At 37.8% G+C, this 26634-nt stretch overlaps 1 protein-coding gene and 1 long non-coding RNA gene across 5 annotated transcripts in view; one reads left to right on the top strand and one right to left on the bottom strand.

The window, feature by feature from the left end:
* LOC116313004 (gamma-aminobutyric acid receptor subunit gamma-3) overlaps window positions 1-26634 on the bottom strand; it is a 78504-nt gene that overhangs the window by 16944 nt on the left and 34926 nt on the right. Inside the window, exons 1-3 of one of the 2 annotated variants that reach the window (XM_039606391.1) lie at window positions 9990-10008; window positions 9361-9581; window positions 3940-4022 (exon numbers count right to left, since the gene is read on the bottom strand). In XM_039606391.1, the coding sequence (XP_039462325.1) occupies window positions 3940-4022; window positions 9361-9515 (238 nt within the window). In that variant the 5' untranslated portion in view covers window positions 9516-9581; window positions 9990-10008. Of the gene's footprint in view, window positions 1-3939; window positions 4023-9360; window positions 9582-9989; window positions 10009-26634 lie in introns of those variants that run through there. The other variant, XM_031730560.2, reaches the window with a different exon arrangement.
* Window positions 18563-26634, top strand: part of LOC120436066 — a 32318-nt gene continuing 24246 nt past the window's right edge. For all 3 annotated transcript variants that reach the window (XR_005610097.1, XR_005610096.1, XR_005610095.1), the window contains exons 1-2: window positions 18563-18699; window positions 22300-22383. This is a non-coding gene — a long non-coding RNA (uncharacterized LOC120436066). The remainder of the gene's footprint in view (window positions 18700-22299; window positions 22384-26634) is intronic.

The following is a 26634-nucleotide window of genomic DNA, read 5'->3' as shown; positions in this document are numbered from 1 at the left end:
TTTGAGAGGCCACTGAAGGTCCACTGCAAATAACACATCACAGACACCTCAAGCTTCAAGTTAGACACGTTTCTGCATTCACTGTGAGCCATTTTTACTGGATGGTACGGGAGGAAAAAGCCTGAAATCAAGACGGAAACTGCGATATAAACATCCACAGCATCATATCGCTGTTCCATCTGATGATATCCTTGTGAAGCTGTAATTGTTAGCTGAGGCATGCTAGTCTGGTGAAAGCTGTAATGTTTAAAGATCCTTTAAGTTTGGCCTGTGGACGAAACAAGTGGCCAATGACTGGAAGTATCAACTAGACTGTAACATCTGTACTGGGTGATCTGCTACAAGTAACAGATGTTTAAAAGCCACCAAAGAAACAAACAAACACAGACTGTAATAAAATATGGATGTAGCCACTGTGACATCCCCTCTGGTTGCCACTTTCAAAGCATCGGTTTTAGTATTTTCTGATTTGATTTTATTGGTTAGCATTCAAATATCTCAGTGAATACAGAATAAAGATTACCACAAAGCAAGAAAGCATGAGACAAGGTTAATCCAAAGGTATTGGCTGAAGCATTTGCTTATTACGCCAACCCTTATAACAAAAGATCTTTTTGCATGCAGCTCCTGGACACAGGGCTCGAAGCAAAGAATAAAACAAAGCAAAGCAAAAACAAACAAACAAACAAACAAACAAACTTTCCACCTTAGATCAGTAACTACATCAAAGCAAAACAATCAAAGCGTTTCAGTATTATTATTTCTGCTCTTTTGATTCTTGATTTTTATATTTTTCTAATACTCTATTTTTAAACATGTATTTAAACAAGGAAAATGAACTACACCTTTTTAAATCACTGTCATAACTATTCCACAGGTTAACTCCTCTAACAGAAACACATCTCTGCTTTATGTTTGTCCTTATCTTGTTTAATAAAAGAAATCTGTTCCCCTTAAGTCATATTGACTCTCTCTGACTTTGAACAGCTTCTGAGTACTGCGGCAAAGCAAGTTATTTTGTGCTTTATACATTATCTGTGCCATTTTATATTCAACTAAATCATAAAATTTCAGGGTATTCGGATTAATAAACAAAATGTTAGTTGGTTCTATATAGTTTGATTGATTTATAATTCTTATAGCTCTTTTTTGTAACTTGAAAATAGGAAGAGTATTTGTTTTATATGCATTACCCCATATCTCCAGACAATAAGTCATATATGGAAGCAACAGAGTACAATAAAGTGTTTATAATGATTTCTTGTTCAGGACATGCTTTGTTTTATAGAGAATGGCAATGGTTTTTGACATTTTTGTTTTCACATGGTTTATATGAGACTTCCAACTCAGCTTATCATCAATTATCACTCCAAGAAATTTAATTCCGTACACTCTTTCAATTTCAATTCCATTAACCCTGATTTTAGATACATTTTTCATTTGTCTAGTGCCAAAAATAATCAATTTTGTTTTCTTTATATTTAATGATAACTTATTTACATCAAACCAGTTTTTTAATATATTTAACTCCTTTTCCACTGTAGTCAGAAGCTGTTCTAGGTTTTTACCTGAGCAATACAGAGTGGTATCATCAGAAAACAATACACATTTTAACAGTTTGGAAACACTACATATGTCTTTTATATATAATATGAATAATTTAGGGCCAAGCACAGAGCCCTGAGGAACACCACAAGTTACCTTCAACTGATTAGATTTTACATGATTGATTTCGACATATTGATATCTGTCATCCAGGTAACTTTTCATCCACTTATATGCTATCCCTCTTATGCCATATCTCTCTAGTTTATTCATTAATATAGAATGATCAATTGTATCAAACGCCTTTTTTAAGTCTATAAAAACACCAACAGTATATTCCTTATTATCTATAGCATTAGATATCCCTTCTACAAGTTCCATCACTGTCATCGAAGTGGACCTTTTCACTCTAAAGCCATATTGGTTATCACTTAGGAGATTATGCTTCTCCATATATTTATCAAGTCTATTAACAAATAACTTTTCTAAAATTTTTGAGAACTGTGGGAGTAGTGATATTGGCCTGTAATTGGTAAACTGACATCTCTCTCCGTTTTTATGAATTGGAATAACTTTTGCCATTTTCATTTGTGAGGGAAACACACCAGTTCGAAAGGACAGATTACAAATGTGTGCGAAAGGTTGCACTATATATTCTATAATACTTTTAACTAATATCATGTCAATACCAAAACAGTCAGTGGACTTTTTATTTTTAAATGTCTTCACAATGTTAATTATTTCTCTATGAGTTACAGCACCAATAAACATGGAGGACACATTCTGAGTAATATGTTTATTTAGGTCGTTATTATTTCTTGACTCTGGAATTTCTTTTGCTAAATTAAAGCCAACATTTACAAAGATATCATTAAATTCATTTGCAATGTCTTTAGTTTTATCAAGCACAATATCTTTATCTTTTTTAAAATAGTCTGGATAATTCTTATTTTTTGAGCCCTTTTTGATTATACTATTTAATATCCTCCATGTTTCTTGTGTGTTACTTCTACTTTGCTCCAATAATTTGTGGTAATATTCTTTCTTACTTGTTCTTATAATATTTACTAATCTATTTTTATATAACTTGTACTTTATTTCAGCATCTTTTGTTCTCTGTTTTATGAATCTCTTATATAGATTATTTTTCTTTTTTACATGCATCTTCTATCCCCTTTGTGATTCATGGTTTATTTGATCTGTGATGCTTTCTAGTGATTTTCTGTCTTTTGAGGACAGAAATGACTCAATTATGCTAAATAATCAGCTAACACTGGTTAGCTATGTTCATGAACTGTTGGACCTTTCAACATTGGAGTGTATGGGGACTTACTCACTTTTAAGCCAGCCGCAAATGGACTCTCGGATGAACTGTTATTTTTGGCCCTGCCATGCTTTATGGCATGCTTATTTTCTTTAAAATGTCCAGGCACTTCTGTATGAGCTTACCCAAAGGGATGTTGCTCAAATGTTGCCATGACTACTTATATGCTGCCTCTCAGAAATACCTAATTAAATTAAAGAGTTGTGGTAACCGTTTGGACAACTGCGCAACAATTCTGGGACATGTGACATGGGTCTTCATAATCTCTTTCACACACACAAAGTAATCAGTTAATACAGTTTTTCCAGGTGGACGGACGCATCTGCTCTGCCAAAGTTTTAAAGCATTTGTAGAGTCAGGAATGTTCCCACATTCTGGTTCTTATATAATGCCTCTCAAAGCACTTTATACAACTTGCCTCATTTACCCATCAACACAAGCTCTTTTTCCTACACCTAAGTGATTTCTATCTATTATTCACACTTCTATGAACACATCACTGAAGTCAGTTTCTTACCCAACGATACTTTGGCATATAGACTGGAGCTGACAAGGTTCGAACCACCAAACGATTAGTTTGGTAGTTTTATGGTTCTTCCTTGAAGTAAACTACATCCTTTACATTAACTGTAAGAAATAAATGCCCCAAAACAAAACTACTAACTGAACAGAACAACTGCTCTTTGGAAAGGTGATATATACAGGAAGATTTAACGCAATAGGCCACTGGATGCAGACATGTAAAGGTCTTTGTTATACCTAACACCAGCAGACCCTAAATAAAAACATCATTTCTGTGCGGGTTGTTTTCCAGCTGTTCTCCTAAACTTTTTTTGTTTTGGTCTTAATTGTTCTCCGTGTTTGTTCAATTTATGTATTAACACATGTTAATATATCCCAGTATACAAAGCAGGATCATATGGATCCTGTGTGACCCCTATAGTTCTCTGCTCATGGTGAAACAATGCACATAATTTGAAAATGCAGAGGAGTAAAATACATCCTGTACCTGTGATAAACATGGAAGATACAGGAGAAGACAAACACTGCACTGAACACAGTGTACTCACAGCTGGAGAAGATGAGCGGACATGAATGTTCATCCATTGGAAAGTTGTGTAGCTGCAGCTGGCACTCTGCGTTTATGGTCAACCTGCAAATAGAACAAGATTTTTTTGTAATGAACCTCTTCTGCTTTGCTCCAGATGGTGTAAATTCATATTCAGGTTTTCAAAGTATGATCTCGATGGAATCGGTGGAATGTGAAAGGAGGAACAATCACTTAGCTATAAAAGTGTCCACGCAGCTACATATTAGGGATTCAAGTAAGATAATCAGCTAGTGTGATGCAGCTACAGTGTGAGAAATGTCTAAATCACAAAGCTACTGCACATGCGGGGACTGGCAACGGCAAAGAAGCTACTCTTCCATTTTAGTTTCAGCTCGTCTTTTATAACCCATGTAAAATGCTTCTTTATGTCCTTCCACGGTCATTTCTACCCAAAGAAAACATTGCCCATGAAACAAAACATTTGTGTAACATAATGTTAATACTGAGGGGTTTTTTTTACTAGATAGAAAGTGAAAGAAGAAAGAAAGTATTTTGTTTGTTCACATACTCTTTTAATGATTTACAAAATCTCTAAAATGTTCTAAAATCCTTTTTAGGCCTCAAGCATAAAGAGCACTCCATGTTAGTTTTATGCATTTTATTGGATTTTACTTCCAGTTTTGGTTTAGTTTCCTATGAGATTTCTGCCCCACCTTGTTCAGCTATACAAGCTGAATGCCTCGTTACTCTTTGCAGTTAAGCTTTCCAGCTTTGTTAAAACAGATCTTCAGATTTTCCTTCTGTGTAGACGTTGCCCATTCCTTAAACCCTTGCTTCAGCCTGTGCCTCTGGGAGTTTGATTGCACTGTTTGTTTTGGGGGTGTTTTGTTTTTTGTTCTTTTAAATTTGCTCTTTTGCCTGCACATTGCTGGCTTCAGATTAAGCCCAGTAATATAAATTTGAAATTTGGACAAGGGAAAATTATTATTTGATCCAGGGCTGAATCTCTAAGTTTGCTCACTTACAAAGAAATGAACAGACTCTTTTATGGCAGTTTCACTTCATTTGAGAGACATAAAAAAAAAAAAAACTAAAACCAAACAAAAACAAATATTATAAAAGTTGCATATTAATTTGCATGCCATTGAGTGAAATAAGTATTCGATCTCCTAGCAAGACTTTGTACTTGGTGGATAAACTCTTGTTGGCCTGCACAGCGGTCAGATGTTTCTTATTTTGGGTCAGCAGGTTAGCCCACATCTCACTTATGTGTTTCAGATCCTGGAAGCAAAGCTCTAACTCTGTTTTGCTGTTGAACTGGCTGACGTATTTCAGTCATTAATTCTTTAAGTTACTTTACAATGAAAAACTTGACAATTCTGTGATTGCAATTGAGACTGAATAACATCTAAAGATGCCACGCTGGACTCGGTAATCTATCATTTTGTCTGTTCACCTTTGGGGCAAAGGTCACCGTTTCAGGGTAGACAACCGATACAATAGATGAAACATTATATTCCTTTCACCAGTCATTGTGTATTAGTGGAGGCAAATTTTAAAATGTAAATTATAAAACCTAGCCCCCATCATCAGCCCTCCACCACCATGCTGACAGTACGAGGTGTCAGTGCTAATGTCCTGTTTTGGTTTGTGTATTCTGGAAGGACATCCCTGTTTTTGGTCTCCTCTGTCCAAAGGACGTTGTGCCAGAAGTCTTTTCAAACCTTTCCGTGGTGCCACATTCGTTTTAGAGGAAAGAGACATCTTCTGTCTCCTTTCAAACAAACCATACTTGTTCAGTCTTTTTCGAATTGTACTGTTATGAACTTTAAAATTTAACATGTTAACTGAAGCCTGTAGAGTCTCAGATGTAGCACTTTTTTTTTTCTCCAGTTTCCAAGGATTTCACGGTCTGACCTTGGGGTGAATTTACTGCGACATCCACTGCCTTGGATGTTTTTCCATTTATGAATAATCTTTCTCATTGTACTGCTCATTGTTACTGCCCATTCCAGATTAATGGGCAGTAACATATCTCTCTGAGAATAGTCCATCTAACTCTACTCCATGTTCCACAGGACCCAAAAGCCAATGCAAATGTCCCACTGCCACACATGACAGGACACAGCAAGAGGGTACCGATGGCTTAGATCGTTTTTAGTGACACAGGTGAATGTGCATAGTTTTATATAGTTTTCATGGCTTTCTCTGGCTGACTGTGCACTTGTCTTTGACAGCCTTTATTGTCCTTTAATGGATTTATAAAACTCAAAAGACAGTCATTTAGGTTGCTGTATCCCTCTCCCCAGATCTATGTGATTGTATGCACTTTGACATAGAATAATCTTAGAAAGGGGTAAAGCTGTACTGAGATATAATTAAAAATAATTTTAAAAAAGCCAAAACCAAAAAGAGCAAATGGCATATCTTATTTCACTGAAAAAAAGAGGCTACAGGAAGTGATGAGGATGCCTTGACCTCTTTTACATAATGGAACTGGCTCTATTCACACATCAAACCACGTGACTTAGTAATCAACCATTAAAATAAGGAGAAAAAATCTTAAAGGATTATATTAATTATTCCAAAATGGCTTTCCCAATTTAGTTACAGTGAAAGATAAAAAAAATGCTCTGTACGTGTAGATTACAGGTGTCACATTAACAAAAAGACGGTAAAAAGCGAAGAAAAGCAGAGAGAAAGATCTTTGCAGAGTGACTCTGGTATGATCTTTCAGCCTCATTAAGGCATGGAACTGGGACAATACGATGCATGTGGGAGAGGCATGGATATCACAAAATGTCATCTCTGTTTACTCCAGCCAAGCCAGTGCACAATTAATACCAAATGACATTTCATAGTCTTTCTCTCATGCCATCAGCGGATATTACTCCTCAAAGTTTGCACGCTTCTGAATAGTCAATAGAGCTTCATGAGGACCAATCTTTGTTTATGGCTTGACTTGGACATTGAAATGCTGCTACTTCTTTGTTGGATTTACTACTCTGTGTGAATAAAAAAAAGTCTGATAGTCTTTAAAGACACTACACGTGGAATACTTTGCAATACAGTTGCCTCAACAGAAAATGTCAATTAAAAGATGTGAAGATGTCAAACATAAGGGTGGCTACAAAAAGACCGAGGACAGTCGAGAGATACTTATTAGCGAAGGAGCATTTTATTATAAATGTGAAGTGCTGCAATTACAAAGAGTGCTCGAGGGCACGAGGGTGGATGCCTCTGTAAATTGGTCTTATATCTCAAGCAGCCAATTTGCACTTACAATTGTTGAAGACAGGGGCTAATTGCTCTTGCACTGCTCTGTTTGGAGAATGTTTCCATCCCAAATGGTGCTGCCTTCATTTTATTATTGAATAAGGCCGCTAAATTTCCTTACAAGATGAAATGAATGGATGTTGCTGGCTCAAGGGCGACACGGCACAGTAAACATCAAGATCCAGAAAAGTAATTACAAAGATCATGTGGAAAAAAATGTTAATATGCTGGTTAATAGTAAATAGGGTACATAATATCAGATGTTTACTCCACCTTAATGTCCAAAGCGCCACTCCAAGGAAAAAACATCAATCTATTATCGATCCAAAATATCCAATTTATGGTACATTTATGGTACTTATTATTGATGATCACTTAGAAGGCATGATGTCACAGGGTTATTTTAGTTATTTTACTTTGTACAAACAGAAATCCCACGTTTATGCAGAGGATTAATGTGCAGGTTTTATGCAGGCAATTTTCTGGACTGGGGAAAATGTTATGTTCTTCCAAGGAGTTAAAAGCAGACAGAGGACATTTGTGTTGCATTGCTGTTAATGCTGTTCAGCCAGATGAGCGCAATAAAATAAAATGCCACCACATACTGAAGACGAAACATCTGATCACTTAACGCCTCTTCCTGCTAACTCAAGCAAAATTAGCAGTAAGAACAGTAACATTATCTTAACAACTGAAAGAATAAAGCCCACACTGCAGCATTTCTTCCTGTAATGAGGGAAGTGATATTTGGTGGCACATCAGTCCCACCTAAACACACTGAAACTGGCTCAAATTACAGGATGAATGAGGACAGTGAGAATACAAAGTCCCTTATACAGAGCACATGTATCAGAAGCTTAAATGGGGCCGAATGATACAACATACATTTCAAATTTTATTCGTAAGCACAAAGAAATCTATTTTTCCCAAATGTTATACTTTAACTATTTGTGTACATAATACTATATTGCCAAATTATGATTATGTGTCCAGTATTAAAACAAACAGAACTAAGAAATTAGCAAATATGGGGACAGATGTAAGAATTTGTGTATGCCATATGCTATTTATGGCACCTCATGCATACTTTATGGATATACAAGTTTATGCATATACAATTAAACCATGCTGAGAAGCATAGAGGCAAAAGAACACAAAAGAATGAGAATCTCTGTACTAGAGTGGCCCAGCAAAAAGCCCAGACTTAAAATGCACAGACTACCTGAAGATGGAAACAAATTCAGGTGTGCAAACTTTGACTCAATGCTTTAACTGCTCTACAAAGTCCAGCAGTAATGGTCTAAATACTTTTCAAAGTTTTCAGTTTCAAACTTCAAAAGCATTTCTTCTGGTTTGTATTTACAGGGGTAATGCATGGTGATTCGGTGGTTGGTACCATCACCTTGCAGAAGCCTAATAATTAGCTGGGTGTGGAGTTTGCATGTTCTCCCTGTGCCTGCATGGGCTAAATAGACTGAGCTTTATACAGTCCAATTTCTGCTCTGCTTGAGTACTCAAAGTGCTGAACAGAACATGCCTCAATCACCCATTCACACACATACAATGAAGCACTTGTTTCTACACCAAAGTGCTTTCTAGCTAACACTCACATATCAGAAAGCAACTTGAGGTACACTATCGTGCCCAAAGATACTTTGGCATGCAGATTGGAGCATCAAACCACTAACCTTTCGATTAGTAGATGACCTTTTCTACCCTCCTGAGCTATTTATGTAGACACACTGTAGCAAAGTGGCAACCTGTCTAGGATGTACCCCGTCTGGACAGTAAGGATATGCTCCACCCCCAAGTTTAATAAGCGGCTACAAAAATTAACTGAAGAATGTATGGGTTAAGTACAGGGAGGTTCATCTTTGTATGCATGTAACTGGGGCATGATTTTCACAGATGCAGTTGGAATTCAAGAAGCGTCGGTGGTTAGTGATCACACTACATTTTTAGGGCATGGTACGCTTTCTCGTGTCTGGACACTGAATTGGACTTTGGGGGTCAGGTCAATTCACAGGACTAAAGGGTTCCTTACACTCTCTGACTGTGTCTCCATATTTGTCCGGGTACGCTGAGGGACAATTCTGCATATCTTCTGACTGTGTTGTATTTCAGTAAAACATGAACAGATGTCTGTGTTGAGTTCTGTCTTTACCTTAAGGTATAAAGTATCTTCCCATCGTTCCATATCCTGAGCAGCTGGTTAGGCATTGTAATCCAGTGGGAATCTGCAGTCTTGGAGTTTCTGAAGATGGTGTCAGGTAGCCAAATAAGTCCAACCATGTTGCTGTTCAGAGTCAGTATTTTCATTGTGCTGTTGTATCTGAGGCGACTGTCTGTCCACGTCTGGGCAAAGATGATGTCAATTTGATATTCCTAGAAAAACAAAACCAAACAACACATCGTTTTTTTTTTGCCATATTATAATCCAAACTATTAAAAAATAAAATACTAATGCTGTTCTGTGGCTATGGGGAGAAAAAAGGATGTCACCTGCTAACCAGGATTATTGATTTTATCTTTGTGAATGACTATAGGAGTATTATGTGTGTCAGAAACACATGAGTCTATATCATCAATCATGTGTCACTTTCACCAGGGGGAGCGTCTATCATTTTACTTATTCACTTGGCTATATGTGACCAGTGATGCTTATTCCATCATTGGTCTGACCTTTCCAATGTTGCATTATTTACTATCAATTTGTATTTTCTGAATAAAATGATAATTTACTACAATTAATGTGAAATATGTAAATGAGAATGAGACAGCTGAAGGACAGACCGATGGCACGCCTGTGTTAACCAGCAGACCTGTGAAATGTAAAAATAAATAAATAAATAAATCATATTGTTAAACACACTGCTGCTCATTGTATTCACTAAAATACTTAAAATCTATTAGTTGTCCTTCATTCAAGCCTGAAGACTAGGATGGACAGAGCTCTTCAGTCTGCAGCATCAAGACTCAAGAACAATTTACCACTCCAGCTCCATTTAGCTGACTCTGTGGAGTCTTTAAAAGAAGAACAGTTGAATAGCATTCATCTTAAACCACAAAAAACCCCTCCATGGCCGTCCGTCCGTCCATCCATCCATCCATCCATCCATCCATCCATCCATCCATCCATCCATCTCAGGGTCACAGGGTGGCTGGAGCGTATTCCAGCTGCCATTGGGCAAAAGGTGGGGTAGACTCTGGATCTAGTTCCCAATCTATGTCAGGGCTAACACAGAGACAGACCACCATTCAAACTCACATTCACACATTTTTCTGCATTTTTTAACCCTGAGAGTTTCATAAGGTGATATCAACATGAAAAATGAAAAAATTTTAGGCATGAAAAATACATTTGAAACTGGGTGTTTTCTAATATTTTACTGGAGAAAAGTACAAAAAGTGCATTCTGGGTAAACTGTCAAGGCTCCATATCACCAAGTGCAATAGGTGGCTGCTCAGTACAGGTTAGAGCAAATCACAGGTCTCCTTTTACCTACATTTGATACATTTGATACCACCATCATCTTATTTCTTCTTAGTCAAATTATTTTCGAATTTTCATGGTAAAGTGAAAACTGAGCCTCTGACATTCTCTCACTTATTTATATTTTTAGTCTTCACTCACTCTACCTCTTATCTAACTCTCAAATACATTATCTGAATCTTATCTCACGTAGGTTTTTAAATTCGCTCCTAATATTAAAACTACTTACTAACTCTGCCAAGAGTTATCATCAAAAAGCTTATATGCAAGTTACAGTCTTCCATTTAAGCAAGGAGGAAAATATGAAAATGAATCCAGTAGCATACCACTGAAGAGCCGATGATGCTGTTGATATAAAGTCTTTTTTTCAGGATTTAAAACCAAACAAATATACTGTTATGACACTTCCTGGTATTTGTGGTGGTTTTAGCACCTGAAGGTGTAAAGTGGCAGTGAAAAGCCTCTTCCTGCATTTCTCATGAGTAAATATATGTTCTCAATGTACAGTTCGGGCTGGTGTTGCTCTTATAAGCAAGCACGACTTCACTCGGTACGCTGCAATCCTGCACTCTATGGTAGCAGCACTCATGGAGTTGTGGAGGTTTTCTTGGTCTGCCGATGATGCTTAGACATTAACTCAGTACTTTAATTCTTAAAACATAAGTTAAAACAAAAAGTTATTTAAGACACAACGTGATTAAAGAACCACATCACTATTACATTAATTGCACATAGGATGCAATTTAATCAAGCTAACAATTGACTGTTATTCAGAAGATACAGTAACTATCCATGTTGTGACAAGATAACATATAAATCATGTAGATGAGCACTGATTAGTTGTCCTCGTGCGATCTGCGGTACGCAAAGCTCAAATTCTCCTCAGCAACAGTTGAGTTCTTACGGTCCTCTCTGGTAACAATACAGACAAAGAAGTGAAGCATAATGAAATTAATGATAGCCTGCCCTCCTCCAGCAACCTACATCTTTTTATTCTGCTGCCACCGCCGGAGATGCATTTGACCTTTTACCCAGTCTCTGCACCAGTTTGAATAGCTCACCAATTAGAAGGAAGTCCATAATCAAGAGAACCACTGGGTACTCATGACCTTTAATTGTGCGGTGCTCAGGGGAAAAAAAGCTAAATAATATCCAGCACTTAATGACCAGTGAAAGAAGAGCTGTAGATCAAACAATGAAACTTAATATGAGCTGAATCACATCTGGAAACAATCAGCTACAGGTGGAGGGAGAGACGTAACCCTTACACATCAGCATTTCTAGCTTTGAGTGTCTTGTATAATTTCACATTAGAGGTAATTTTAACTATGCTGAAGGAGTATCGATCACACTTCCCCTCCCTGCTGCTCGCAGCTGCTTCCAGTCATTACAGCAGGTGTTGCTGTGAAGAAAATGGGTCTTTCACCTCAAATGCCTCGGAGGAGCAGCTATATTAAGGCTGCTGATGTAGAGATACTGTACATACTCATGTTAAATTTAAAGGTGCTGATGTGCATTACAAATGGACTCCACATGATCATTTCATTCAATATAAAGTACAGAATAAAAGATGTTCATCTTTCACTTTAACCAGCAAGATTTTGATTTCCTGTCCAGTAAGAAAAAAGAATACTGCAGCACGTGATGAAAGCGTTTCCAACTTTGTGTTGGCAGTTTGGGAAATGGCCCACCTCATTTGGATGTGGCAATGTCTCTCTACAAAAAGACAGAGGCATGAAAATAATGATTTTCCCAATTTGGTGTGACCTTCATCCCATTTAACACTATTATGATTAACTGCAATGTCACCTGGGAGCCAGGTGTTATCAATAAACTGGAAGAGTTGGAGCTCGTTATTGCTTCTGTGGCTAAATGGGACCAAATCTCTGCAGCCAGGCTCGAGCACCTGTGGAAAGACCCCCGCTCCCCTCATTGTGTGTGAGTAAACCATCAAATTTCAGTTTTGTGGGGGGCGGGGCATGTGGTTCTTTTGTGCTGGCCGACTTCAAATTGGACAAACTTTGACCAATTGTGAACTGTCCTGACAGTGTGTGGCATTCAAGTTCCAGAGAAAACTGTGGAACGGTTGAAGCTGTCTTCGCTTGTTACAGGTGCTGCACTATCATCCATTAACCTCCTAGGACCGGGCGTCCACATATGTGGACATCACATTTTGGGATGTCTAGACCAAAATACCTAATTTTTCTCTACAAGGGCCTGATATCCACTTACGAGGACATTATACTGCCACTGTTCTATCAAAATTTAAAATGAAATTTCCTTATATGTTGATCTCATTTTTCTCAAAAACAAAAATTAGGTAAAAAAAAAATCTGGTAATTCTTTGTTTTTACATCCATCAGGTCCCAATCAACCAAAATAGCAAAGAAAAATTAAAAATGCATGCCATGAAAGAGTTCGGGTCTTAGGAGGTTAAAGTACACCGCTTCACAAAAAACAGCCAGCATGGCAGCAATGCAGCTCGCCTACTTCCTTCCATGTTAAATGTTTGGTCATTCGTAACAACTGGAGGAGACACCACACAAACCAAAATTCTGTCACAACTCAAACTCAGATTTTGTATTGCATATATTTAGTATTGCACGTACTAATTCAATCTATTCTGTTTAAGGTTTTTTGTTTGGTTTTTTTAAAGATTTTTATGAAGTGTGGTTAGTGGATGTAGGCCACTGCAGCACACATATGAAATGACTCTGCATTTAGTCACATGACAGTTACAACAGCCAGCTTTGAGCCTTCTCATTATTGTTACGACTGCTATGGTAATGTTGTCTGATATGCAAATTTGAGTGTGCAGGTGCCTCTCCGTGATTGGTGCATCCAGGGGACGGAACGTACAGATTGGCTAACTACCTGGAAACAACGTATATGATGACACCGCCATGGACGGCCAGTCATTCATCCTCGGCTCACCTCGACCGACTGCTGTTTCTTTATACAGGAGCATGTAGGGGTGGACTGCCTTTTTATTTGATTACCTTTTTCTCATGTTTTTGTTAGTTAGGGAGATAAGTCATTGTCATTTGTTTTGATTCTCTTTATAGGTAAGTTTGGTACATTCTTTAGATAAGCTCCCTTTTGTTTGTTGTTTTGCGGTTAGGTCCACCCCAAAGCTATAGTCCGTTCCTTTTGCTTTGTTAAAATTCACTCTCTGTAAGTAAATCACCATCAAAATTGTATTCATTGTGTGATGTGCTGCTTGGGGTCACACGGGGATGGATCACCCTTATGTTATGGTCTGGCCACCCCTCGACAGGCCATAACATTATGGAATGTTTTGTTTTTTTTCATTCAGTGTATACGAGTTATCACAGATGATGGTGAGTACCTAACTCCTAAGCTTTTGTGTTGTTTGGCTTTTGAAAATTGCTCTCCCTAAAAAACACTGACAAACATCAAAACCTACTTGAAATGTTTCACAAAAGTCCTTTTGTTGTTCACCAAAAATGTGATTAATTGTGTTTAAAAGTTACTATATTCTAAATGCAAAAAGTGCAAGCTACAAGCTATTTAAAAGCAAGTGCAGAAGTGCAAACATGAGGTTTTTATAGAGGTTTTTGGTAATTGAAGATAGTAAGGGTATTCTAAAAATCCGTTTGCAGTTTTGACATGAAGACATGGAAAATGCTTGACAAAATAAGTGTAGGTTTATATGAGGCACCAGTGTAAATTTACTTTTTAAAATACACTCTGGAGAAAGTTAAATATTATCCCATCATTTCTCATTCTGTCCTGTCTGACAGAAGTTAAGTTAGGTCACGCTGACCACATTTACTCTTCTAATGGAATAATTCCTCATCAGCTTTTAAATCATGTGGACAAATGGGAATATTACTCATTATTGAAAACATGCACATGGCTTAATGTCGAGGAATTATTCTGCCACAGTTTACCCGCTGTTTAAAGTGGCCAGTATGCAAATGAGACAGCCACCGGGCTGAATAATGGCTCAGGAATGAATGTACAGTTGAAATGTGAAGCAGGATGACACCTCTGCTCTGAACCGCCTGCAGTGGTTCAGCTGTTCAGGGCCATCTTCCACTAACCTTCCTGTCTTCTTATGTAAATACATCTTTGTTAATGACTTTTTTAGATGCAAAGCAATTTATAGAATAACCTTGTACCGCACTGTGTCGCCTCAAATGGGTGGGATACACCTAATCACCACATTCTGCCTATGCAGAGGAATACTTGAAATATAAAACATTAAAATTGCCTCTTTGACCCCTGCATGGAATTATGCATCTATAAGCTCTACAGTAAAATGCACACACACAAGTTGTTTGATATATTATAGTTTGTGTTTACGATTCAATTCCAAAACCATGGGACACTGTAAATTGTAATTAAAAATGTGTAAGTAAGTAAAATTTATTTATATAGCGCTTTTCACAGATAAAAATCACAAAGTACTTTACAACACAAGAAATGGAAATATAAAACAATGTAACAGTAAATAAAACAGCAATGTAAAACAATAAAACAACATAAGAAGAAATTAATCGAATGCTTTTCTAAATAAAAATGTCTTCAGCTGTTTTTTAAAAGAATCAATGGAGTCCGTGCAGCGTAGAGACAGTGGAAGAGAATTCCACAACCGTGGGGCCACTGTCTGAAAGGCCCGATCACCATGAGTTTTAAAACGAGTTTGCGGTATCACCAGCAGTCTCTGATCTAATGACCTTCAAGCTCGAGAGGATGAATGTGGTTTCAGCAGGTCAGATAAATATTGGGGAGCTTGACCATGTAGGGCCCTAAAGGTTAGAACTAAAATTTTAAAATGATACCTAAAACTTACAGGCAACCAGTGAAGGTAGGCTAAAACTGGAGTAATCTTCTCTTGGTGCCTGTTAAGAGACGTGCTGCAGCATTCTGCACAGTCTGAAGACGATTTAAGGCTGATTTGCTAAAACAAGTAAAAAGACTATTACAGTAGTCTAAACGGGAGGAAATAAAAGCATGAATAATCATCTCAAGTTCGGGCTTTGACACCATTAGTCTGAGTTTTGAAATACTCCGTAAATGATAAAAACAGTTTCAGACCAGCTGCTTAGAATGCTGCTCGAGCGACATCGAGCTGTCAAAGATGACACCGAGGTTTCTGAGGCTCGATTTTACATTAGGGTCTAAGAAGCTGATATGCTGCCTAATTTCTGAGACCATGTGGTCTGGAGCAACAATTAGAGTTTCTGTTTTATCAGAGTTTAGTTGGAGGAAATTGTCATTTAACCACTGGTTGATTTCTGTCAGGCAGTTACTTAAATTAGGCAATTTATAAAACTCAGAAATTTTGAAGGAACAGTGTAGTTGTATGTCATCAGCACAGAGATGATAGGAGATATTTTTATAGCGCTTAATAATTTGGCCTAGGGGGAATAAAAAAAAAAAAAAAAATATATACACATACATAAAAGCTGCAGACACACAGCTTTTATGTAATATAGATGAAGAGAGATTCAAAATGTTTTACATTTTCTGAAATTGTGTAATTTGTGGATGCAGTTTTTTGCAGGATGGTGAACCTTTGCCCATCTTTACTGCTGAGAAATTCTGCCTCTCTAAGAATTTTTATTATATCACTGACCTGTTCCCAATTAACATCTTTAGCTGCAAAATGTTCCCCCCAGCTCTCTTTTTTTGCCCCGTCACAACTTTTTTGAAATGTTACTGCCATCAAATTCTAAATATGCTAATATTTTTCATGAAATAGTAACCTCACTTTAAACATTTGATATCCTTTGACGTTATATTTTGAAAATAAAAGATGCAAAACTAATAAATATTGGTTTATTAGATTTGCAAACCTTTTAACTCCCGTTTTTATTTGTATTTTAAACAGCATTCTTACTTCTTTTTGGAATTGGGGTTGTACACAGTTTACCGCTGCAGGTTTGCTCTAATGTCTTTAACTCTGTGATGCCAAGTGTGCATTTGATACGACTTTCTGAGACCTTCTATATCATTAGTGTAATTTTTTTTAAAACCCTCACTTATACATGTTTTAGTTTAAGACAAATTAAATTAAAACTCCAATGCAAATTTCTTTTTGATTTGTCAGATGGATCAATAAACACTTCATTGTCAGAACTATTAGAATTTTCATGGTTCCGGCTTTCTAGAATTAACAGTGAACTGAATCACGGTTCTATAAGTGGCCGTAGAAACATCCAGCTAATGCACTGCTACATACTGAGAGGTACAGTTGAGCTAGCTGTAAAGTTGCAGTTAACACTCACTGTAATTCTAAGATTATCTTTTAAATTATCTGACATGTTTAAGGTGGTCTCAGGTCACGTGACCTGGATATAAATGGGAATGTTTTATCCCCGCTTTAAATCTTTAAAACAGGCTGTAAGTGTCCAAATTCAGACGCAGGGTTGGTCCTCATTGATCCTAATGTTAGTATGTGCCCATGTTTTACACTACAGGCTTTTCTCATTTCTCCATTTTGTTGCCACCTTGCGTCCTCTGTCATCCTGCCTCGACCTGGAAATCAATCATCTTGAAGGATCTCTAAATTCCTAAAATGCATCTGGAGGAGAGACAGAGGACAGGGTCAGTTTGCTGGAGGAGATTTACTCTATGAAGTATTCTTTCATATTCATAAATTCTTTTAGTGATTTAAGATGATCAGAAGCATTACCAAACTTTCTGCCCTTCATCATTTATGTGTGTGACATACTATGGGTGTGCCAAATTTAATATTTAACTGAAATGGCTTAAAAGAGACAGCTGAAAGGCAAAGATGTCACATGAGGTATATTCATCATACCACTGATGTATGAAGTCACTTAACGACACAATAACATCTATCCTCTTCCACTTATAATTCACAGTCACCGGGACAGGTTCCTATTTCAACACAAGCTCAACACAGACAGACCAGCTAACCTAGCAAGCAAGTCTTTGGACTTCGGAGGAGGCCAGAATACCATAGAGAACCCACCCAGACTCGAGGTGAGCATACAAACTCCACACAGAAAGAGCGAGCCAGCTGAACCCTTGTTGTGAGGTGACAGCATCAACCACTGCACCACCTGAGCATAACCATGAATTTTTAAACATTTAATATAGTTAAACAGCCAAAAGCCTTTTTTTTCCAAGCTTCCTATAATGACAAGCAGCAGAGCAGTGAATTATGAAATAATTGCTGTGGCACTTTTTGTAGTATCCCAGTTCTAATGTGTCACTTTTTTCATAAATTGCAGATATGTTCCTGGGTCTAGGTCTCAGGAGTTTAAGTTTTTTGTAGTTCCTCTTGCTGAAAAAGGTTTGTTGTCTTCTTTTTGTTTTTTCATCATTATACCCAGAAAGTTGACTTGTCACTCATCGTCACTGGGATGAGTGATGAAATGTTTCTTCCACAGAATCCAGATCAACAGAATCAACTTGTTGGGCTTTCCTTACCTGGATGATTGAGCATGCATCAAGACATTTTATTGTTCTACTTTTGACTGATTTCTATTTTCTTTAGTGTTCTTGTTTCTTTTAAATTGCTATATATTTTGTATCTGGTTCATTATTTCTCTCTGTGTTTAGTCTTAAGATTTGTCACCTTTAGTTATTTTTACCTTGTGTTTTTGTTCATGTTAGTGTTGTTTTGTTGGGTTTTTGTGTTTATTCTTCTCTCTCTTGTCATCTTGTATCCTATTGTCAAGTTTCAATCTTTTTGTTTAGTTCCTTTTTTATGTTGGTAGTTTTGGTCTCTTCTATTTTGACTTCCCCATCTTATTAACCTTGATTAGTTTCTGCTGTTTTCTATTACCCAGGTGTTTCCCTTTCCCTTGATTGCCTTTAGTGTGTCTGTGTATGTATATATGACCTTTGTCCTTTTTTGTCTCTCCATGTGTTTGCTCTGGATTTTCTTTTGCTTCTGTGCTTCCCCTTCAGGAATGCATTTTGGTTTTTGGACTTTACTTTTTAAGTTTTTCTTTATCCTGCTCACCTGAGTCTGAATTTGGGTCCTTCCATTCAAACCCGGAATTCATGGTAAATACTTACACTCAGAGTGCAGCCAGAACCTTGTGAATCTGAAACTGAAATTCCTCCACTATTAGCAGGGGTGCACATAAGTGGTCCGCAGGTGCACATTCGCTGTCATAATAAAAGACGCGCACCAGATAAGAAGTTGCAATGCGCGTTTGTGTACATAAGATTTTCTGAAGGAGGACAGACATTTGTTTAGAACTCTTAAAGATGTCGAAGAAGCAAGCTATTACTTTGGTGTTCCTCCAACTCCAAAGAAATGTCAGAAGGAGTCTGAACCGCAAAAGAAGCGCGTATTCTCGGAAAAGTGGTTGCAGGAGGTGAGCTGGCTTCAAACAAATGATGAACACACAGAGATGTGGTGCAGAATATGCCGTGAAAATCCCACTCTAGTGGACAAAAACAGTGCCTTTTATATGTACGCAAACGCGCGTTGCAACTTCTTATCAGGTATGCGTCTTTTATGTTGACAGCGAATGCGCACCTGCGGACCACTTATGTGCACCCCTGACTATTAGTGATGTATTTCCTGCAGGACGGTGATTTAACTACAAAATGGCATACCTGCTTGGTAGTCTCAATTCTAAATAAAAGTATGACAAAAATACAACCAGTTGGCAACCAGATGAGCTGAATCCCCTATTGCAAAAAGACTGGACGCAGATGAGTTGTGCTTATTGGTGCAGACCGACTCAGATCGATTGACAGCATTTACAGTTTAGATGGCAATTATTTGCAAACCTCTACTAATCTGACTGACAGTGGCTGTATCCCAATTCAGGGTCTGCAGCCTTAAAGTACGCAGCCTTAACGGTCCTCAAGGGCCGTGTACTCAAAAGCTGTGTCCAAATTCATGGGCTGCATCCTCCTGAGTACCCGGCCTTCGCGGTCTACGTGGGCCGGGTCCTCAGAAGGTCGGGTAGGCCGGAAGTAAACGGCTGTGAAATTGGACGGTCTAGCCTTCAGATTAACGTCACCGCTGTCTCGGTGGAGTTTAATAAACTCAGCCGTCTGCTCCTTGCTATCTAAAATATAACAGGACACTGGCGTAAATTCTCGACCATCTCACACTTCTGTTTAATCGGTTTTCTGTTTGACGTTTATTCAGCTGTGTGAAAACCACCCGGGGGATTAATAAAGTTTTATTTTATCTAATCTAATAATTTTAATCTCAGCCAAACCGATTTCCTCACAAACAAATAAAACACTGAAAAAAGCCAAACAATATCATTTTTAGGTTGTCTAAGTGACTTATATATTACGTTTAACCTGAGTACCGAAAGTCCGCGGTGATCTGAAAATGATGTGCCGGGAGTTGTGCTGTTCTCAGCGGCTTCAGTGACCCTCGAGCTCTTGGCTAGCTATCGAGCTGGTGGGTAACAGACGTCTCCGAAAACGTTGAAGCACTTTTGCAAATATGCGATACCTTGATAAACTGAGCAGATATTTGAAGTTTAGACAGCTACATTCTCGCCTGAAAATATGTTAAAAGTTTATTTTGTGACCCAGAAAGATTAATAAAAGTAATTTTAAAACTTAGTAGCGGCCGCCATTGCCGGAAACTGGAGTTTGGCTGGGCCGCGCTATGAATTCTGGGATATGGTGGGCCACGAAGGACACACCCGACCCATCCTTCAAATTCGGGGAAAAGGAGGACGCATTTGTCAGCTGCATTCGGAGGAGTCCACGAATTTGGACAGCCTTCGGCACGTCGCTGTGACGTAATCTGTCTACAAATGCGGCCTCAGGAGGATGCAGCCCATGAATTTGGACACAGCCAAAGACTGCTAAGGCCGGAAGTGCGAGGCTTGTGAAATGGGATGGTCTAGCCTCCGTCGCGCTGCCCAGGTTGCCTAGCAGGCATGATACTAACAGCTGGAAACGTTTCATACTGTATTGTATGACAGAAATGACGGAGAAAATCTTTTGTTCATCTGTTTTTATATGAGCTTTGTTTGATGTGATAAGTATCTGAGGCTGAGACCACGGGACTCAAAAAACATGATTGGGCTTCATTTCTGTACTGAACAGTCATTTTAAGATTAGCTAGTAAATAACAATTAGCTTATGTTGTTCATGAGACTAAAGTCATCTCGCTTTGGTAATGTAAATATAATATGATAAACATTAAAGTTATGATATTAATCATTATTAGTTATTACAGCAGTGAGTTTGAACTCTGTGTCAAATACTGAGCTTCAGTAAAGATTCAAGTTGCAGTTATTTATATGTCCTATCACCTTAAATCTTCACTCAAAGACAAGTATCTTTGACAGTGTATATATAGATGTATTATGTGATGTAATAGGCCTTAAAATGCGGCCTTTAAGGCTGCAGACCCTGAATTGGGATACAGCCTGTGTGTGATCAGAACTTGGCTGTTTGGAGAACAGTTGTCTTCCACGAGGTGGCCTGTGCAATCACCTCACGGTTAAGTGGTTGAGGGTGTGAATAGCAAAAAACCAATCATCGATAAACACGGTTGACTGACTGAGCCGTAAGAGAGCAGCTAATTTAATCAACACCCAACTGGCGTTCAGCTGGTTAGCTTGTGTGTGTAGACTGTGTTTCAAATAAAATAGGGCAACTTAGGTAACATTAGATAAATATATAAATCTTACTTCTTTGTATACTATTATCAAAAGTTTGAGGTCAGGCATTATTATGAGAGTTTCTCAGAAAAGGTGAACAAGACTTGACTTTTAACTGGACATTAAAAGGCAGCAGTAGAGCTGGGATGCTGATATGTGCCAACATATGAATATATATTGAATATGTAGAATAATGAATAGAATAAAAGAAAAAAACAGAGCAAACTGCATTTTCACCTTCTGTATTTATTGAATTTATTTCAAAGATTGTGTTTGTACTATTGGTGCCCAATCCTTCTTTAAGGATTATAAAGTCTATATTTCACTTTACACGAACTGAACTGAACTGAACTGAAGCACTTTCAGAACAAGTATTTCTTCTTAAAAGCACAAAATGGCTGTATCTTTCCTTCCTCTTCAATTCTTGCCATCTCCTTGTTTTCAACTACCTAGCAATTACCTGCTTAACTAAACATCATCCCACTAAAATCTGTAGCCTTTTAGAGTTGTATTGTTAATTTCCAATTCGTAAGTTCAGCGTGGGTCACTGCACCAAGCACGATAAACTAGGGCAAAGTGTACAGCTCCAGCCCTGCAGTGTGAAGCTGGCACTTAATGATTATGCAGAAAAAGGCACAAAGTACATACTGTATCTGTCCTCTGCTTTAAGTCATCTAGGCACTCTCCTTCCCAGCTAAGGGTTTTCTTCTTGTACTTATTAAAGGCAGCAAAAGGTTACATGTAAGAAGGAGGCAAACTTTATCATCCATGTGGTAGGGCCTAGTGCTCAAAGTGCACAGATACAGTAGGTAAAGGCTGAAAACCAAATAATTCACACTTAGATTCAGTATGCACTGAATCCAAGTGATAAAGCTGACTGCTCATACTGTTCTGGGTTATCTGGTTTTCATTAGATCTTTGCCATTTCTTGTGGTGTTTTGACGTGTTCCCTGTCTCTCATCATTTTAATCAATTTAAGTGTGCAGTTTCTCATGTGACTTTTGTTTATCAGGCTTTCAACAAACATCACGAGTTCATTCCCGTGTGTCTTCATCTGCATTTGAGTCAATTGGGTCAACCTCAACACATTGACGTGGTATGTAAACCTGTTTCTGCCTCACTCAGTTTTTTTTTTGTTTTGTTTTGTTTTGTTTTCTTCCAACTGAAAGAGTCTGCTGAAAGTAAATGGACTGAGGATGGTGTTAGCATGGATCGCTACCCTAGATATAGCTTAAACAGCACAAACGATGCTTGTTGTGGTTTATTTTGGTTATTATTCAATTCAGAGTTGAGTTAAGTTGATCAGCTCACAAAAAAGCTATCCGGTGTTTCTGTCTTTTAATCTGCTTCAGCCTATTAAAAAAAATATTTCAAGCCTTTTGCTAACACTCAGCAGCTTTAAGTCCTCTGAACTTTACTGATAATAAAGGCCAGCATATCCAGTTAGCAGAGAACTTATCAGATTCAGGTTATGTGGTAATGAATTAAGATTTTTAATTTTGTCAACTGCCCAGCTACAGCTGATAATTCTGAGACCGCATCACAGCACATGCATTCCTTTGGTATTCCTGCATGAAACTATAACCTGCTAATATGTGACTGGTCACTGAAACTTGGACTAAAACCAGAGAAAAATGTGGACCAATTCTGCTTTTTTTTTCTTTTCTTTTTTTTTCCTTTTCTGTGGAGTAGCAATGGTGGCCCCCAGTATTTTTGTTACTTCCTCTTAAATAAGGTAGTTGTTGACACCACACAAATGATCAATGATGAGGTCACTGTATGAACAAATAATTCCTAAGAGACTAAAGCTCAGGTTACAGACAGCTCAACTTTTTTTTTTTCCCTACTCCCGAATCTGTGTGAAGATGTCTGAGCTGTTCAGACCTTCTGTTTATGACCAATCAGATGAAGTTATGTGGCCAGAGAGAGAGAGAGAGAGAGAGAGGGAGAGAGTCTTGTTTGTTACAGATGAACTGCATGCTGCACTAAGACCCAGAACGAGATGAATGAGCATTTTAACTGCAAAACTACTATAAGAGAATCCAAGAATAATATGAGCAGACTGAGTTCTCTATAAGCCCTCTCTGCAGCATGTGGATGCAGGCAGCTGCAGTTTTGTGTTGCTGCTTATTCACAAAGACTAAAGACTTGAAACAGATATGCAGCATTTGGAATACAACTGTTGTTTTGTAGTTGTCTTCTAAACCACAGTGCATCAGCAAATGAGTGCATCAGAGGAAGTTCAAAGAAATGTATAAACTATTTGAATGATCTAAGAACAATTTAAGCCCCACTGAGTTTTTGTTATGTTAATCTGAAGGCATCCGAATGTGTTGGCTTCATGTATGAATGGCACAATCAGTCTTAGTAACACAGGAAATTTTATACACAACTTCTATCATGGGACAAATTTGAATGCATGTTAGCACAGTAATGGGTAGACATTATGACTGTGAGTGCTAAAAGAATATTTTACTAAAGCTGTTAAAGCGGAATGAGGTATATTAACAGAAGACTGAGTAGCAGACTGATGAAGTTAGCAATGCTGTGTATCCGAATGGCTTCAGGGTCATTAAAAAAAATTGAATATATGCCAATAAAAGGTTTTCTCAAACCTTGATTCTTGTACTGTTAGTTGAAGTTTCTTTCAGGAGAGAAAAAAAACCCCTTCAAAGTATGGATGGAAGGCACTTTCTGAAATACAGTAATGCCAAGGACAGAGAGTCACATCACTGGGCCAGAACGAGACCTGGAAAAACTCTAGAAGCTGAAAATACCTCCCAAGCAAGGTTACTAGGTAGTGGCTGACTCTTAGATTAATTAAATAAACTGTGAAGAACAAATATATTAGAAAAAACAAGGATTATTTATGTCTTTTGCTACAATGGCTGTACATTAACTCCGAAAACAACACACTGTGACATCCCCAGAGGTGCTCAGACTTTCCCACATAACTGCATCACTGAAACTGATATCTCAGGTTTTGCAGATTTTAGCAGACAATCTGTCCTGCAACAGAACAAACCAAAAACAGCCCGAATCCTTCCTTCCTACTAGGAAAATCTGCTTCCTTGAATCAGTTGGTTGTGCTGCTTTTATGCTGGTTGGCATCACCACTGTGATACTGTCTGTTAACAGTAGGCAAGACAAAGAGGATCCTCTGTACGCACAGGTATCATGAAAATTATGAACACTGCTAAAAACAGAAAAGATATTTCTGAGTTCATTAAATACTGACTGAACCACACATGGAGAATATTAATATTCCAGAGACCAGTTCTATGTTGTGTTACCGAGAGCCTCATAATTTGATCCTCATGCCGATGACTTAATTTCCCAAATCTTCAGCCACAAAGTAAAAATAAGAAATGCAACATTCTCTTTGTTCAAATACAGGAAAAAACGCTTTGTAACTATTTAACCATCAGTTGCAAAACTGTCTTTTATACTATGGATGAGAAATGATCAAGGTCATTTTGTATTCTAGCAGGTGTGAGCCAAACAGTTACAGTGACTGCAAACTGCAGGGACATTACAAATTAATGTTGTGGTGGGAGCTAAAGAAAACCACACAGGCAGGGATGTTGGAGGAGCTCTGCCAGCAGCTTCTTTCTGCAGCAGGAAATGAGCTGGCATAAATACTATGTTTCTCTGGTCATCCAGTGTATAACAAACAGCTTGTGAGTGGGAAGCTCTCAGAGTGAGAAAAGCATCGTTGGCTTTTGTTTGGCAGGAATTCCTTGATTACAGGAGGTTTCCTTGGACACTGCATTCCCAGCAAGTTCTGTATAAACACAACTTCTTTATGATTACAAAGATCTGGTCTTCTCCGATTAAACAGCTTGCTGGAAATCAGTCCCCGTTTAGATGCTTTCCTTTTCAACACCTTTTCTCTTAACCACATGACCCTGATTGTTTTACACTCGGAATGGGGTCTGTCCTGGTCTGTGTTTTCTGTTGGGTTTTTTCTGTTGTGTTGTCTGTGCTCGCCTGCATTTGTCTACATGTTCACTGTTATTGGTCTTTGGTTACTACTTGTTAGTTTTCTCTTGTCTTGTTGTGGTTTTACTTCATGCTTTTGTTCTTTTTCCTCCGCCCAGCCAAACCCCAGGGTTTTTGTCAAATGTTGAAAATGTATAAATAAATAATATAACCTAATTTTCCCAACTTTTCCTTGACTTTAATTAAATATATCACAAGGTAACCCTAATCCAAAAAAAGGAGAATTTACAAGTTCACAATGTTTAGATGATCTGACTGAACTAATTCTGGCTGCTGGTTAATGTGATGATGGCTGTTCTTAACATGAGTCTGAAAATACAACCTCCTGAAGTTTATATGATAAACTATGAAATATTTATAGAGCACAAAATTGCAGCAGTTGCCTCAAGGTGCTTTATATTGTAAAGACCCTACCCCTCATAATTTTGATTTATGCACTTCATAAAAAGCTGATTTTATTGCATTAAATACATTACACAAGAAGCACGTTTCTTTGGGACTGACCAGCAGTTCTAATGACTGGCATTCAAATACACTGAACTATGACCATAAACCAGCACAAGAGGAACATTTGAGAGATCCAGGTGTATGACACATTGGTGTATGGTATTTTAATCCAGGAGCGTCAAACATATGGCCCTGAAAAGTCCAGTCTGATCCACTCTTTCACTTAGGAAAACATGGAAATTACCATGTCAGTTTTACAGTTTTCCTCCGACAAAGTTTTCACTAATGGAAAGACCATTACATGGACAAAAGAACTGGAGGAGCAAATCAACAGTTCAAAATAAACAACTTATGGGAAAAAAAAAGTCTGCTTATAATTATAAGACAAAGTCCTGGTAACGAGCTGCCAGTGGGTTTTCTGTAATATTAAGCCTTCAATTCTTAAAGTTTAAGCCCCAAAAGCTTTTCTCCTCATGCTGCCTTTAATTCATTTCAGCAGCATTTAGCTCGTGTAGAAAACCACAGCGGTATTATTGAAATTGCACATTTTAAATATAAAAGTTTGTTTCTGTTTGAGGTATGGCTGAGTCTTGCTGTAGTGGGCATTGGGGGATAAAAGCAATTCTAACTGTACTTTTCGCCAACTGATTAGCGCCGCTTGGTGATTTCCACCCACCAGGCTCAGGAGAGCAGTTAGGAGCTCATTATATCTTAATACAGCACAGTGAGGTAAAGAAGACACAACAGTCACTTGTTTTCTTTTCAGAAATAATATGATCACCTTTTAATAAAAACCCTTTCTTTAGTGTGTGTATATATATATATATATATATATATATATGTACACACTATATATATATATATATATATATATATATATATATATATATATATATAT

This window comes from Oreochromis aureus, linkage group 23, assembly GCF_013358895.1.
Source record: "Oreochromis aureus strain Israel breed Guangdong linkage group 23, ZZ_aureus, whole genome shotgun sequence".
Lineage (NCBI taxonomy): Eukaryota > Metazoa > Chordata > Actinopteri > Cichliformes > Cichlidae > Oreochromis > Oreochromis aureus.
This window is presented reverse-complemented; position numbering and strand designations above follow the sequence as displayed.